Source organism: Drosophila innubila, chromosome 4, assembly GCF_004354385.1.
Source record: "Drosophila innubila isolate TH190305 chromosome 4, UK_Dinn_1.0, whole genome shotgun sequence".
Taxonomy (NCBI): Eukaryota; Metazoa; Arthropoda; class Insecta; order Diptera; family Drosophilidae; genus Drosophila; species Drosophila innubila.
Window position 1 is genome coordinate 392,993 of NC_047625.1, and position 16,167 is coordinate 409,159.

Consider the following 16,167-nt stretch of genomic DNA (forward strand, 5'->3'; position numbering starts at 1 on the left):
ATAAATACATATATGCGTATTTATGTATAAAATAAAGTGAAAATACTTGTGAGTACATTTGTGATTAAACAGACCTGTTTTATCTTAACTTATATAGAAGGTATATAGGAAATTGTGCTATTGTGAATTTTACTTGAGTTCAGATGTAAAACGGCTTAATTGATCAAGTAACGTTTCCAAATAATTGAAATACATATGTGTACATAATATTGTCTCATCTATCGGAATCGAAAAAAAAACTTCCCGGTTATATTAGTAGGAAAATTAGATCAGTAACTTAAACAGTAAGTACAATCACTATTCAAACATTTAAATATGGCAAGGAAATAAATATACAAAAAAGTATTATAGATAACGGAATATTTATTGAAATATCCATTACTTTCCTTTCTGCGTACATACATATATTTTTATATAGTCGTACATAAAATGGGTATGAAATAAACAGTTTTTAACAAAACATTATCATTTTCAGATGAAATTATCCGTTATTATTCACTGAAATAATTTAACAATGGATATAAAAAATGATAATGTTGCTAGTGCCTGCGGAACCGGACAACTGGTCAATACTTTACGTCGTCCCGTAACTGTAGTTAAAAAGAGATCAGGTCCATTAGATTGTATGCTTGATGAACTGGATCGAATTGAAGAGTCTTCTACTACTACGTCGGCCAAGAATACAAATCTTCAAGAGAATGAAACTTGTGCAAGTCCAAGTCCAAATCCGTCGATTAATCGATGTTTGGGATTATCACCGACGGCTTCAGGGCGACGACGTTGTCACTCCAAAGATAAAGATAAAGAGAAGAAACGTGAACGCTGGCTATTAACGCGAAAAACATGGAGATATATGACCGATGCCGGACGGAAGTTATTTCCTGATGGCATGCAACATGGGGCCGGGACATTGGATAATATCTCTCATATCGAGGCCCAGTTTCAGCGTGTGTGTGCTTCAGAACCTCGGTTCATACTATGGCGACGCAAATCATCGTTTCCGGGAGCCACAAAGAGTTCGAGTTCGAGAAAGCGCCTTAAGATACTTTCACGACATCGCAACAACTATGCAGTTCATGTCCAGCAGAAAGATCCAGAGGCTAATGAGCAAATGGATCAAGCTATAGAGCTCTTGCAGTCCTATCTCAAAATTCGTGACGCTTACAAAACAACGTTCCTTCTAAGCGCCAAAACAATTAGGCCCGACCAAACCGCTTCGCCAAGCTCCCGTCGACCAATAAATGTATCTGCATCTGTATCTAGTAATCCGTCAAGATCAGAGAACGAGAGCGGTGCGTACTGTGAGTCTGAATTATTGGATCGATTAAAGGCATTGCATAAAAGTAGCTTATTTGGGGGTATACAATTGAATAATATAACACCAAAGATTCTTGAAGATAAAGTGCTACTCAAGAAAATCTATAACATATTAAAAAAGCAGCAGCTACATCGCATTTTACATTCCTCAGAGCCAACAAAATCGACGAATCATCCTCTTGGTCGTGCCTCGTCATTCTCAAGCATGTTCAATTATCCAAGTTCCTACGAAAATACCTCAACCGGTTTTCCTATTCGCAAAGAACTTGAAAGCAATATTGAAAAACTTAATAATACAAGTAATGCTCATGAAGTACAAAAGTCGAGAAGTCAAACAACATCAACTTCAACTTCAACCTTTACAAAACGTCAACGAAAACCGCCAGAGTCACTTGAACTAAGCCACAGTACACAATCACAGCAAAACTATCTCCAAAACAATAGGATCAAACAAAACTCCGACCTGAACCAAAGACAAATGATGCGGGATCGGGAGAGGGAGAGGCAGAGGGAAAAGGAGAAGGAAAAGATCAAGAGTTCGTCTGGAACACAAACAAAATTCATTCCACTGAGCGAATTGAAAGCAATTGCTCAACAATATGAGTTAATGATAGAACATAATTTAAATAATTCGGAGGATGAGACGAGAGAGGATAAAAATACAAGTACAGCGTCAAGTCGGAGAAAAAGCTCGATAGATAATGAGGATGTCTCACAGTCCGTAAGCGATACAATTAAACGATATTTGAGAATGGCCCGGAAGAAGAGTGTACATGATGCAGATGCAAATCGATTCAAGTCCGTCAACTATGACAGAAATCTACGAAATATTAAGGCAAAGGGTGAAATCAATCCGCCGGGAATGGATGAAGGTAACAATAAAGCCGTGCAGACTTTGGATGCCTGGGCACTTGTTGCTTTGGATTTCATACGCGGCAATATGAATTCCAAGAATCTGCAAAATGCACACATTGCTTGGCAAAAAGATTTGGATGAGCGAATTCGCAAGAAATTGGAATATGATCTAAAATTTAACTCGAGTAATAGCAAGACTAAATCGATTTGCATTTCGGCGCCAACATCGCCAACAAATACGATTCAAAATCATAGTTTAAAGGAGAAAACTGGAAGAACTGCCAGCGCTTTACTCTCTTCAAGTTCGCATTTTATTTCCAATTTTTGGCATGCAAACAATACAGAATCTTCAAGTTTTCAGAACTCAAAGAATGGAAATGTAAATGAAACATATTTAAGTAAGTACATAGACTTAAATACTTGCATATGTATGTATGTATGTAGTTACCCAAAAAAAAGGTCTACAATTCTGGTAAATCCCAGCAAATGGAGATATTCTCACCTGTTCCTAATTAAAGGGTATTATTGACTGTATTTACATATATATTTATATACATGTTCTTTCAGATTCAAAAAATGATACAACTATGCAAAAGTCCAAGTCATTATCTAATGTTGGTCAATTTGTTTCGCGGAAAATTTGGGGCAGTCGATCGAAATGTCAAAATAGACAAAATGACAGTCAGCACTATGAGTCACATCCTCAGAAATGGGCTCCATCGGTAAGCAAACTAAAACTAATATCAGTTACATTTTGGCGATTTCTGACAAAACGGCTCTAACGATTTCTGTTAAATTTTAATATGTTGTAATACGTACATATTCGTATTTTTTGGTGTATGAAACATAAATTTTGGTTGAGGGGCTTGGAAGATATTACCTGTTAAGTGAATAAATACATTTTTCTATCAGTCGAAAATCAAGTTTTAGTACAAAAAAGTGAGATATTTTAACCAAATTAATAGCATATGCATTTAGGTTAGTTTTAAAAATCCAGACCGAAGTTAGTTCTTATCGCACCACTACATCATATAGCTGTCATAGGACCAATCGAGCGAAAATCAAGTACTACTGTGAAAAACTTTTTTGTTTTATGAGAAATCTTAACCAAACTAAAACAATATGCATTTAACTTGGTTTTATATATCCTGACCAAAGTTGGTTCAAATCGGACCACTATATCATATAGCTGTCACAGGACCGATCAGTCCAATATTAAGTCTTAGTATGAAAAACATTTTTGTTTAATGAAATATTTTTACCAAACTAATAGAGTATGCATTTAAGTTTGACTTATATATCGTGACCAAAGTTGGTTCTAATCGAACCACTATATCATATAGCTGTCATAGGACCGATCGGGCGAAATTAAAGTCTTTGTATAAAAAACTTTTTTTTTCATAGTAAGTAGTTACGAAGTCTCCGACAGTAGAGTATGCTCGGCTGTAGCAACGCGAGCAAAGCAAGCAAGGGGCGGAGCTCCCTAGTTTTTCTTTATAATTAAAGAAAAAAAATTTTTTTAAATATGAAATACGTTTAACAACTTAATTTATATATTTTACTTTTTGCCTGCATTAATGATAAAGTTACAATGTCAAAAGGAAAAGCAGTTGCAAAAATTTCTGATATCCCACAAAAAAACCTCTACACGAGGCAATTTCTACGAAAGCAATTTCTAGCCCCAAAATTTTTGATATCCAATTTTGTGACGAACAAAATTCAGTTTAATCTAAAAATTTTAAATAAAAATATAAATTAATAAAAAAAAGCGAAAATTGGCATTCGGCACTGCGCAAAAAGTAATTTTTATGTACAAAGAAGCTTACCCTTTTTGCTCACAGTGCACAATGCCAATTTTCCCTTTTTTTGTATTAATTTATATTTTTATTTAAAATTTTTAGATTAAACTGAATTTTGTTCGTCACAAAATTGGATATCAGAAATTTTGGGGCGTGTAGAGGTTTTTTTTGTGGTTAAGTAACTACCCAATAACCATGATGAAGTCTATAATATATATTTCCAATTTTTGCTATACTTAGGAAAACTGTACATGGATATCAGAGCAAGGTCAAGTCCTGCAATTGACGGATACGTCCTTAGAAAGACTTTCCGATACCGAAGCAGAATTACTAATGCATATTGCAATTGAAAAGATCAAGGAATTAAATATTGGAATGAATATAGGTAAGAATGTTTCCCCTTGTAAATTTGTGGACAACTTTGAACTCTCATAACTTTGTCAAATCCCAAACGATATTGATAAGTAAAGTCTTTTTAAAAAATATTAGACTTTTAAATTATTGCTGCATTTAAATTATTTTAATTATGGGTTATTTAAAACTAGATATTTTCTTAATTTTATCCCTTGTAAATTTATTAAGAACTTTGAACTCTCATAACTGTGTCAAATCTCAACTAATAAGTAATGTCTTTTTAAATTAAATTATTTATGGTTTATCCAAAAATTTTCCAAAAATTACCCTAAAGGATAGTTTTTTGTCGATTGTAATTACCCCAAGGTTATAGAAACCCCATTAAGAAACATAGATATATTAATGAAATACTCTTTTTATTTTAATTTTATAATATGTTTAGATTTGGAGTTGAAGTCTCAGAAAAGAAAAGTGATTTCAAAGAAAAGAGCTCTCACAACAAGCTTTTTTGATATTGGAAGAAAGGATGAACACAGTAAGAATTGTATTTTATTTGTATTTAATCAGTTTTCTTGAGTATTATATTCAACTAAATAGATAGACGTGATATTTTATTTGGAACATCACTGGAATATTGTCTAACAAGAGACAGAAAACCAGAGACAGTTGTCGATCCCGGATCAAAGCATTCATTGACATCAGTATTTCGCGGTAGTAACTGCAACAACAACAGTAATAGAGTTGGAAAATTAAATAATAATGTATGTTAAGTATTTTTTATACCGATTACAATTACGATATATATTCTACGTTAATTATAGGTACGTTCGTGTGAGAGTTTGCCAACAAAGTCATTAGATTACGTGGGTCGAGGACCTTCGGAGCGAGTTTCTTCCGCAGACTCTTTCACAAATCTTCAGAAATCTTCATCGATATCGATGCAAATGTCACAAAGTCAGTTTGATGTGAGAAGTATTGATATGGATTTGAATAGATTAACATTCGATGAATCAATGCAGAATTTTAAGTTAAATGTACCCATGTTCATAATAAATTGTATAGAATACTTGGAAGAACATGGACTTCAGAAAGTTGGAATCTTTCGTGTTAGTACTTCAAGAAAACGTGTGAAACAGGTGGGAGGTTTATTAAATTTTTTTTAAATCTCAACGACTAAAACCTATCTTTAATTTAATAGTTACGTGATGACTTTGATAAGGAATGGAACATGTGCATTCCTCCTAATACATGCCCACATGATGTAGCTACATTACTCAAGGAATATTTACGAGATCTACCAGAGCCTTTACTATGCAAAAAACTGTATACAACATTTTTGGAAACTCAACGTAAGTTGATGCAAATTCCAATAATATTAACAATTAAAAACCAAACCTAATAAATGAAGAAATAAATAATAAAATAATAAATTAATTATTATATTCCGTTCGTTCAGGTATTCGAAATCGGCGTTTACAGCTTGAGGCAATATCTCATCTTATCAAATTGCTACCAATTGCACATCGAGATACTTTACATGTATTACTTAGATTTCTGGGTAACGTAGCTGCCCATTGCGATGATATATGCTCCAGCGATGGTATAGTTCAAATGAATGGAAACAAAATGGACAGTCATAACTTATCCACAGTTTTTGCCCCAAATATTTTGCGTAATTCTTCGCCAAATACGGCTGAATATAAAGAGCAGGGAAATATGGGCGATGCAATAAATGTAATAAGGTACATGTAATTTATAAACATATACATTTATATAAATTCCCAACTCTAAAACTTTATAATTGATATTTTTACAGAATAATGATTGACCACTATGAAGAATTATTTAAAGTACCAGGTGAAATGATTGATGTGCTTTACTCTCATATGCTTGATACTTGTCCAGATAAACTACACGCACTTATTTCGAATAAAATCCAACAGTTGCCAAAGTAAGTGTCCTACAGATTTACTATATATATCAATTATTTTTAAAATTAAAACAAACTGTTTACTTGTTATATCCTATACAGCACGCAAATTGAAAACTTCAAATCAAAAAGCGACAACGAAAACGATAGTCAGGTATATCTGAAGGAAGCAGCTTACGATTCTACTCTTATATGTGATGGAAGGCGTCAATCTACGCCAGTTTTGCTGGATAAACTAAACGTATTCTCAGCCAGTCTACAGATAACAATGCCCGATGAATCAGCTTTGCAAGCATCGCATTCAGGTAATTCTAGTATATAAAAATATATATTAAAAAAAAAAGATGTTCTAAATTTTGTTATTCATTTTTTATTTAGAAAATAAAATGATTAGTAGCAGCATAATTGAGCCCAAATTACCAGCGAGTATATCTAATATCGGAGGAGCAACATTAAGTGCAAAAACTGCGGAATTCGAGAAATCTGCTAATAAAAATTCCACATATCATGAATCACATACTCACACGGCCAAAACGAAACAGCTTTATAAGCGCCAGCAGCTAATATCTAGCTCAAAGCGCTAGAAATATTAATGCTTTGAGCTATATACATATATTGCACGATAAAATTGTTCCAACTACATTGTGTGAAAATTTCAGCCTCCTGGGTCTTATGGTCTAGGCTGTGCAATAAATTAGGACAAAGAGTTTTATACATATAGATATAAAATGAGATCTTAGATGGTAAGTTTTCCAGTCCAGATTTCATTTGAGCTGTCTCCATAAAATAAAAACAATAAAAAAAAACAAATAGGTATAAAGATCTGTAGATAACAATAGAAATTCTAATCCCACTATTTGATAAGTACTTAAGCAAGATTCAGTTCAATTAGCATATAATTGTTATACTATTTGTAGGAGATTTTATGTGTATACGTATATAAGTATTTATTATTATTATCTTTAGTTTTTATTACATAAGACTATAGGAATTATACTTTACGTAGTATCTATGTATGTATATTCAATTTTCTTTTTTAAGTAAACTCGTTCTCTTACAATCGTTCCATTGGAATATGCTTGTAATCTATAATAAAAAGGGTAATAATTTCGCAGTTATTTATTTTTAATAGAGATTCGCTAGCATTGGGATTGCATAAATTTTGTTTTAGAAAATTGCTTCACATAATTTATACAATACCAATTTAAGATATTTATTAAATAGTAAAATCTACCTTTAAAGAACATTTTTGGGTTATAGCTAAATATATATGAAGTTAGTCAACTTAAACTTCCATGTACGAGAATGTATTGGGCTAAGTTTGAGATTTGAATCAACAATACTTCTGATATGATCAAACACGTAATTATGATTGCCGTAGAAGCACTTGGAATACTCGCAATACTTGTTTGCATTGCTGCCGGCTGTTCGCCTAAAAGTAGACAAAACAAATAACTAGTAAATTATTAAGTATTATTAAATATAGTCTTCATTTACCCGTCAACACGTGAACCCGTACTGAAGCTGGCATAGCTGCATTGGGGACGCATGTATAATTTCCAGAGTCTCGCAATGCAGCACGAGTCAGCATTAAACGACTGGTAGTTCCAACTTCAGTCTTCTCCGTTTCCAAACTTATGCCCCCACGAAGGGAATCAAAATCGACTATCGCTGAGCCGTGATACCTGCAATTTTTCACTATTATTACCATATATTCTAATTATAAAACTCATCAAATATTGCATTTCATTTTACCACAATATGGACGAAGCATGAATGTTCACCGAGCAAGCCAGAGCAATAGTACTATCTCGTTTTACGTGTATTTCCGTCGATCCCAGAATTTTTGCTCGTGCCGCTTGAATATTAATGACAAGTTTTGAAATAAGTGCGTTGTAGAAACAGGGAATCAAACCGAAGCAAATTTGGGTATCAACTACTAAATTGATACAGCATTTAAATTGTTATACCCGTTACTTAAAAAATAAGTAAAAAGGTATATTGTGTTCGTTGGAAAGCATGTAACAGAGAGAATGAGGCATCTCCGACCCTATAAAGTATATATATTATTGATCAGCATCAAGGGCCGAGTCGATATAGCCATGTCCGTCTATCTGACGTTTTTTGTGGTAATTAACGTTATTTATTAGTATTATCTATTATCTTATTATCTAAAGATCGCACAAGTATAACGGCAGTTATGGCGATTTAATGTTTTCAAATTAATACAAGTAATTTCTTTATTTCTTTAAAATCCTTTTATATATATTGAAATAAGTAACGGGTATCCTATGGTCTGGATCTCGACTATAGCCTTTCCGACTAGTTTTTAATTATGGGCTGTTTAATTTTTCCCTTGTATGTTTTTTAACAACGTTGAACTCTCATAACTTTGTCAAATCTCAACCAGTTTTAATAAGTAATGTCTTTTTAAATAGTATTTGACTTCTTAATTAATTTATTTTTAATTATGGCATATTAAAATTTTTTCCTAAAATTAGCCATTTTTTAAATTTTTTCCACATGTACATTTTGAACAACTTGAACTCCCATAACTTTGTCAAATCTCAACCAATTTGAATAAGTAATGTATTTTTAAACATTATTTGACTTCTAAATTGATACTGCATTTAAATTATTTTTAAATAAGTTCTATTTAAATATATCCTAAAATTTCGAATTTTTAAATTTTTTCCCATGCAAATTTTTGGACAACTTTGAACTCTCAAACCTTTGAAATTACAATTTCGCAGGAATTTATGACCAATGTTAAATTTGAACTTGAATAAGTTAAGGAGCACTAAGCGCTGAAGTAATTGATTTTGAAAACGTCAGGTGGTGCTACAGGATCACCTAAATAAAAATGAAAAGCATAGGGAAAGTGAGATGGGCAGGAAAGGATTTCAAGAACCTCGCATCAAAATAAAATCAAAAAAGAGACCATGGCTAGTAAAAATACCAACTTATTGTAAGATATCGTCCTAAAACAACTATAAATGTTGAACTAAGTAGTATGAATAAGTCTTTAATAAGTCTTTAAACAAACCTTTTGAGTCATAGTAGAGTGTCTCCGAGTTTCTTTCTCTCAGGTCATTTTCAGCTGAAAAAAAATGGTACATTTGTTAAAACAAACAATAAATAAAAATAGAGCAGTAATATTCATAGTAATGTTTAAAAAGACTCAATTTCACTAAAAAAGAGCCAAATTCATGAAAACTACCCAATTCTTATAAAACAACCTAATTAATTGCAAACCGGAATTTTTTTACACATGTATATAAAAAAATTTCTTTAACAATTGAAATATTCAAATGAAACTAATATGAAAAAGCACATTTTTTTAAATTAACATTAAAATTGAGAATTTCAGTACAATGGTAAAATACATTTATATTTAATTAATTAACATTAACATTGAGAGCTTCAGTACAATGGTACAATACATTTATATTGTTGGGAGCGAAAAAATATAGATCTAAATTACATTTTTAATAGTTTTCAAGAAACTCTTGATTAAATAAACCAAAAAAGAACCAATTCCAATAAAAAAGTGCCATTGCGCCAACTTGGAAAAAATTGCCAATTTTTGTTCAAAATCGCCAAGTGTGGCAACCGTGATTGTAACTTTATCATTAATGCAGGCAGATAGTAAAATATAAATTAAATTAAGTTGGTTCAAATCGGACCACTATATCATATAGCTGTCATAGGACCGATCGGGCGAAAATTAAATCTTATTACAAAAACTTTTTTGTTTTATGAGATATGGTAACCAAACTTATAGAATATACATAAAACTTGGTTTTATATAGCCTGTCCAAAGTTGGTTCAAATCGGACCACTATATCATATAGCTGTCAGAGGACCGATCGGACGATAATCAAGTCTTAATAAGAAAAACTTTTTTCCATTATTAGTTTTTGCCATAGTAAGTACGGGGTCTCCAACAGTCGAGTATGCTAGAATATACATAAAACTTGGTTTTATATAGCCTGTCCAAAGTTGGTTCAAATCGGACCACTATATCATATAGCTGTCAGAGGACCGATCGGACGATAATCAAGTCTTAATAAGAAAAACTTTTTTCCATTATTAGTTTTTGCCATAGTAAGTACGGAGTCTCCGACAGTCGAGTATGCTCGACCATATACATATATATAATATATATATTATTCATTAATACAAATTTTAAGATTTAAACCAGTAGTTTAAGAGATATCAATTCTTGAATTAAGAAAATGATGATTTTTTAAATCTTTTTTCTTAGCTTTTATTACTTTAAAATTCGAGGAAAAGTCGAAAAAAATTGATTACACTTTATTTTTTATTTTATTTGCATAGCTGCATTAATTACGCGTCGTTTAATATATGATTCATTCAAATCTATGGAGAGACGACGATATAATATTATTTTGTGTCTAGGCTTCTTTTTGTCGACTTTGATGACTTCCTTGTGAAGCGGCATGACCTTTAGTATGAAAATTTGTTGTAATTTTTAAAATATCTTTACCCATGTCACACAATATCAATTTCTTGTTATTTTACACAATTTGACCATATTTGGTTCAAATCGGTGTACTATATCATATAGCTGCCATAGGAACGATCGGTCGAAAATCCATCTTTAGTTTGAAAAGTTGTAATATTTTTTGAGATATATCAATCAATCGCACAGGTTGTATATCTGGTAATGTCTTACATATTCCTACCAAATTTGGTTCAAATCGGATCACTATTCAATATAGCTGCTATAAGATCGATCGGTCGATCATCCACCTTTAGTATTAAAACCTTTAGTATTTAAACAAACTCACAAATTGTGTATTCTATGTTGTCCTTTGGATCTTCACCAATTTTGATTTTATTCTGTCCGCTATATCATATAGCTGCCATAAGACTGATCTAACAAAATAGTTTTTCATACTAAAACTTGATTTCGACCGATCGTTCCTATGGTAACTATATGATATAGTCAACCGAATTAAACCAACTTTGGTCATATGTGTACGACAGTAACAAATTCAAATTCTGTGAATTTGGTTAGGATATCTCAAAAAACACAAAAAATTTTCATACTAAAGGTCGTGCCGCTCCACAAGGAAGTCATCAAAGTCGACAAAAACGTGCCTGGACACAAAATAATATTATGCCGCCGTTTCTCCATAGATTTTAATGAAACGACGCGTAGTTAATGCAGCTATGCAAATAAAATAGAAGATAAAATGTAATAAATTTTTTTCGACCTTTCCTCGAATTTTAAAGTAAACTAGTCGGTGCTACAGTCAGGCATACTCGACTGTCGGAGACCCCGTACTTACTATTTAAAAGCAGCCACTTCTAAATATTAAATAATATTTAAGATAAACTTAAATTCTCATATATAAGCCTACATAAATGTAAATCTTTAACAGAGATTAAATTAAAACTACATGTTCAACATGCAAAATGTTGTTATAAATAAACTAACCAGCACTTAATTCATATAGTAACATAATTAAAGCTCAAAATTTAATTAAATAATATATTTGAATCAAAAAAAGTTGACAGATATATTTATTAAAAACATATATTTACATACTAAATTTATAAAATATTAAATTTACATAGAATTTTAACATGACATTTATATAAATGTCAATATAAAATAATTTAAATAAAATTATTAAACATATATTCAATATAATACGTCAATATAACATTCATAAATAATAATTTGCAAAAAAAATTAAAAAATAAATAAAAAAAAAGTTGTCCCCGGCGGGAATCGAACCCGCAACAAAACTCAAAAAAAAAATTAAATGACAGAGGCTTCACATATTGAGCCACACTTGCACATATCCGTTTAGCCTCCCAAATTGCCATATTACTTCTATAATTACAAAATTAAAGAATTTTATTTTAGCCATTATCATCTTAATAATACATTTATTTATTTTAGATGAGAAAGAATAAAAGTTTAATGTCTTTCGCCCACGGCAGGACTCGAACCCACGAACATTTGCTTACTTCCCGCCTCTTAGCACACTACGCCACAGAAGCACATGAGTGATCGGACGCCAATTTGTTATATAATAAGTTAACTCAATTCTTATGTTATCAAGTTATTCAAGATTTAATTACTTATCAAATCAAACAGAAAAATTTAATTTTTGAATATCTTGACTATTTACTGTCCGATCAAAGTGAAATTTTCAGCAAAAATCTAAGATACTTTTCTCTTCGTCTATGTAAATCTAAATCTTAAGTCTCTAGCTTTTAAATTGCTCTTATAATTTGGATATGAAATTTTCTATGTAGATTTGTAGGCGGTTAAGGGGGCGTGGCCAAATTTTGTAACATACTTCATCTGCCTGCAATATAGAGCAACCTCCATACCAAGTTTGGTGTCTCTAGCTTTTAAATTGTTCTTATAATTTGAATATGAAATTTTCAGACAGACAGACAGACGGACATTGGTATATCGACTCGGCTATTGATGCTGATCAAGAATATATATAGAATATATAGAGCAACCTCCATACCAAGTTTGGTGTATCTAGCTTTTAAATTGTTCTTATAATTTGGATATGAAATTTTCTATGTCGATTTTTGGGCGGTTAAGGGGGCGTGGCCGAAGTCTAAAACAAACTTGATCTGCTTGCAGGATAGAAGAACCTACATACCAAGTTTGTTGTCTCTAGCTCATATAGTCTCTGAGATCTAGGTGTTCATACAGACGTCAGGACAGACGGACAGACGGACATTGCTATATCGACTCGGCTATTGATGCTGATCAAGAATATGTATACGTTATAGGGTCTGCCACGCCTCCTTCTGCCTGTTACGCACATTTTTTTTTCAACAAACTTAATAGACCCCTGTACTTTTTTTAAGTACGGGGTCTAAAAAAGCTAAGAAAAAAGCTTTAAAAAATCCTCCTTTTTTAATTCAAAAATTGATATCTCTTAAACTACTGGTTTAAATCTAAGATTGTTTATAAATAAATTATAGATATAATCATTAGCTTTCAGAAAAAGTAAAGCTTTGGTAAATCGATTTTGGCATTCTCGAGTAATGATGACAAAAAGTAATAAAAAAACCAGATTTTTGAAAAATTCTAAAAAAAAAAAATCTGACCATACAAAAAAAATGTTTTTTGTCGTTTGGCGCCCCAAATCTATCCAAAATAGTAGGTTTGGTTCTTCTAATTTTTTAGTTGTTGCCTAGTGAAATCGTTAGAGCCGTTTTGTAAGAAATCTCCAAAATGTAAGCTAGGAAGCTGTATTTCACCTGTAAAATGTTACCTGAGTACTTAAGAAAAAAAGTTTAAAGGTACGCCCAAAAGCCCTCAAACACACATTTCCAATGATATATAGAACATATTGACTTAGCGTTTTTCTGCTTAACTAGCCTTTTTTCAAAATGTCGTAGAACAAACATTTCTAGATTTTCAAAATGGAGTAAATCCGCATCATTACATCTAAGCTTTTTTAGCGCTTGATACAAACAGACAAACCGACAAGCATACAAACTGACTTTTCATCTCATTTTGAGAAGTACACTGAAAATTTCATAATTTTCGATAAGAATTTTTTAAAAATAAAAAATTTTACCAAAAGGCCTCAACGGCCCCATTAGCTGCAATCTTTAAAAATTGTTCCCTCCCACTTACACCCCCTTATCTCAGAAACTAGGTGAGTTACCAAAAGTTTTAGTAATTGAAAGTTAGGACTAAACCTTTCGATCGGTATATAACTCCATCTGATCGGACAGCCGTAGCAAATTTTAAATTTTTATAGATTTTCGAAATGGAATAAATCCCCATCATTACATCTAAGTTTTTTTAGCGCTTGATACAAACAGACAAACCGACAAACATACAAACTGACTTTACATCTCATTTTGAGAAGTACACTGAAAATTTCATAATTTTCGATAAGAATTTTTAAAAAATATAAAATTTTACCAGAAGGCCTCAACGGCCCCATTAGCTGCAATCTTTAAAAATTTTTCCCTACCACTTAAACCCCCTTATCTCATGAACCAGGTGAGTTACCAAAAGTTTTAGTAATTGAATGTTAGGACTAAGCCTTTCAATCGGTGTATAACTCAATCTGATCGGACAGTCGTAGCGAATTTTCATTTTTTTTTTTTCTTGTGCTGTATTTGTTACTAGCGCGAACTGCAGTGATATCTGATATAGGTTTTTAAGTGGACTTATTTGATTTAAGCTGACTGTAGTTTTTGAAATTAAGAGTTACTAATAAATATAGCTTGTATTTGTCGATTTATATATAAATATAGATTTTAAAAAGTGAACAAGAAACATTTGTAATATTTAAAAATCACCTGTGATTTCCAAAGTAACTGCGAGGTTTATTTTTGGCTCAGTATTCACTTGACACTCGTAAATTCCACTGTCCCGCGGCTGTGCGTAGTCAATCTTCAAATCCCAATCTTCACTATTTAAAGGATGAATTACAGAAAACCGTTGATCGCCAGTATATGTATAGATGTTAGTGGTCAGAATATGTAAATCCCGTTTGCGCATCCAAGAAACCTAAAAGAAAGTTAAATTATACAAATATTTACATATATTATTATATATATTGGACGACTTTACATACAGTTCGATTGCCTTTGTTTTTAACTCGACATCTTAGAATTGCAGTTTCGTCGACAACAGCCGATATATTTCTTGGACTTATGTCGTCAAAGAAAGGTCGATCCATATTGACCATGTCTAAAAATTAATTTCTTATTAAAATTCATACATTAGACTATAACATTACCATTTATATTTAAAATGGAAGATGCGTTGATATGCTGAAGACCACTATTGAAATGCAATATTAGAAATATGATCGGTTTGATTTTGTTGAAATTATTCGAAAGCTTTCGTTTTCCAAATGAAGTCGCCATGATGTTCAGCTTGGGTTCAATGTTAAAACTAAAATAAAAATAAAATGAAATCCTATTATCAGTTATTATAGATTTAAAATTTGGAAAAAAGTCGATCTTTCACATAATTTATTATTTGTTTGTGCTCTCAAAAACTATAATAATATTATATATAAATATTAAATTTTTTGTATTATTAAAGTGGTTAAATTACTTCAACAAGAAAAAGAAACTTATTTAGTTTTTAAAGTTTATCTTTTTGGAAGTTATTCAAGTTAAGTCAGTGACCGTTAAAAATCAGCAACAACTGGAATTATAAATAACATGTTATAGAAGGATTATCTTACAGAAAATAATTCTGTGAACAGAATACTTGGTAAATATGTTTTCTTTATAAAAGCAAACAAGCAAAAGCTTGGGACTGGTACTTTACTATTTTAGTTTACGTTCTTTTCTAACCTGACCGCTTTTGTACTTACACTAACCTGCAGATCATGGTTGCTGTACTACTGTCACCATTTTGTGTCCTCTTAAATTATAACAATAAGCATTATTGAAATCTTTGATAGTTGTTGTTAAACATATTATTAAGGCGCCAGATAAGGTGCCACGTACATAATTATACACAGATATTATATATACCATTCAAAGGTAATGATAATATTTTACGTACTTACTTTTCAATTGCGTGAAACCTTATCCTTATCTTTTAGGAGCCATGAAATATTATTGTTAACATTTTAAACATATAGTCTCTCATATTCACTGCTTTCTAAAGTTCTGACAAGCATGAAAATAATTGAACTTCGTTTAAAACTGGTTTCAATTTGCAATAAAATATTACTTTTGTTAGGTGTAGAAAAACTTGTCCAATATATTTATTCTCCAATTTGTATTCACAATACCTTTTTGCTTTTACTGCGCAACTCGGCTTTATAACCACCACTAGAGAAGAGCCTATTTGCAAACTTTTATCGAAAAGCTTTTAAAAGCGCTAAAGTTAACTTTCAGGTACATGAACCAACCCTGCGC

The 16,167-nt window shown here is 31.6% G+C and overlaps 2 protein-coding genes across 3 annotated transcripts; one reads left to right on the forward strand and one right to left on the reverse strand.

The window, feature by feature from the left end:
• The first annotated feature begins 481 nt into the window (after positions 1–481).
• LOC117794098 (rho-type GTPase-activating protein 2) lies at positions 482–7,042 on the forward strand. Its single transcript, XM_034634616.1, has 11 exons — positions 482–2,570; positions 2,740–2,894; positions 4,212–4,356; positions 4,768–4,860; positions 4,923–5,086; positions 5,147–5,461; positions 5,524–5,674; positions 5,782–6,067; positions 6,142–6,276; positions 6,358–6,560; positions 6,634–7,042. Exons 1-11 carry the CDS (start codon positions 515–517, stop codon positions 6,837–6,839), a joined length of 3,909 nt encoding a protein of 1,302 aa, XP_034490507.1. The 5' UTR covers positions 482–514; the 3' UTR covers positions 6,840–7,042.
• A 245-nt stretch (positions 7,043–7,287) lies between these two features.
• On the reverse strand, positions 7,288–15,917 carry LOC117794293 (zwei Ig domain protein zig-8). 2 transcript variants are annotated; one of them, XM_034635010.1, is made up of 9 exons: positions 15,813–15,917; positions 15,027–15,184; positions 14,862–14,977; positions 14,584–14,794; positions 9,302–9,355; positions 8,011–8,113; positions 7,753–7,940; positions 7,490–7,687; positions 7,288–7,341 (listed from the first exon to the last, which is right to left on the reverse strand). In XM_034635010.1, the coding sequence occupies exons 2-8, from the start codon at positions 15,154–15,156 to the stop codon at positions 7,536–7,538; spliced, it is 954 nt and encodes a 317-aa protein (XP_034490901.1). In that variant the 5' UTR covers positions 15,157–15,184; positions 15,813–15,917; the 3' UTR covers positions 7,288–7,341; positions 7,490–7,535. The 2 variants fall into 2 exon arrangements, with proteins under 2 accessions (XP_034490901.1, XP_034490827.1); XM_034634936.1 differs by lacking the exon at positions 15,813–15,917 and adding an exon at positions 15,615–15,646.
• Positions 15,918–16,167: the final 250 nt, after the last annotated feature.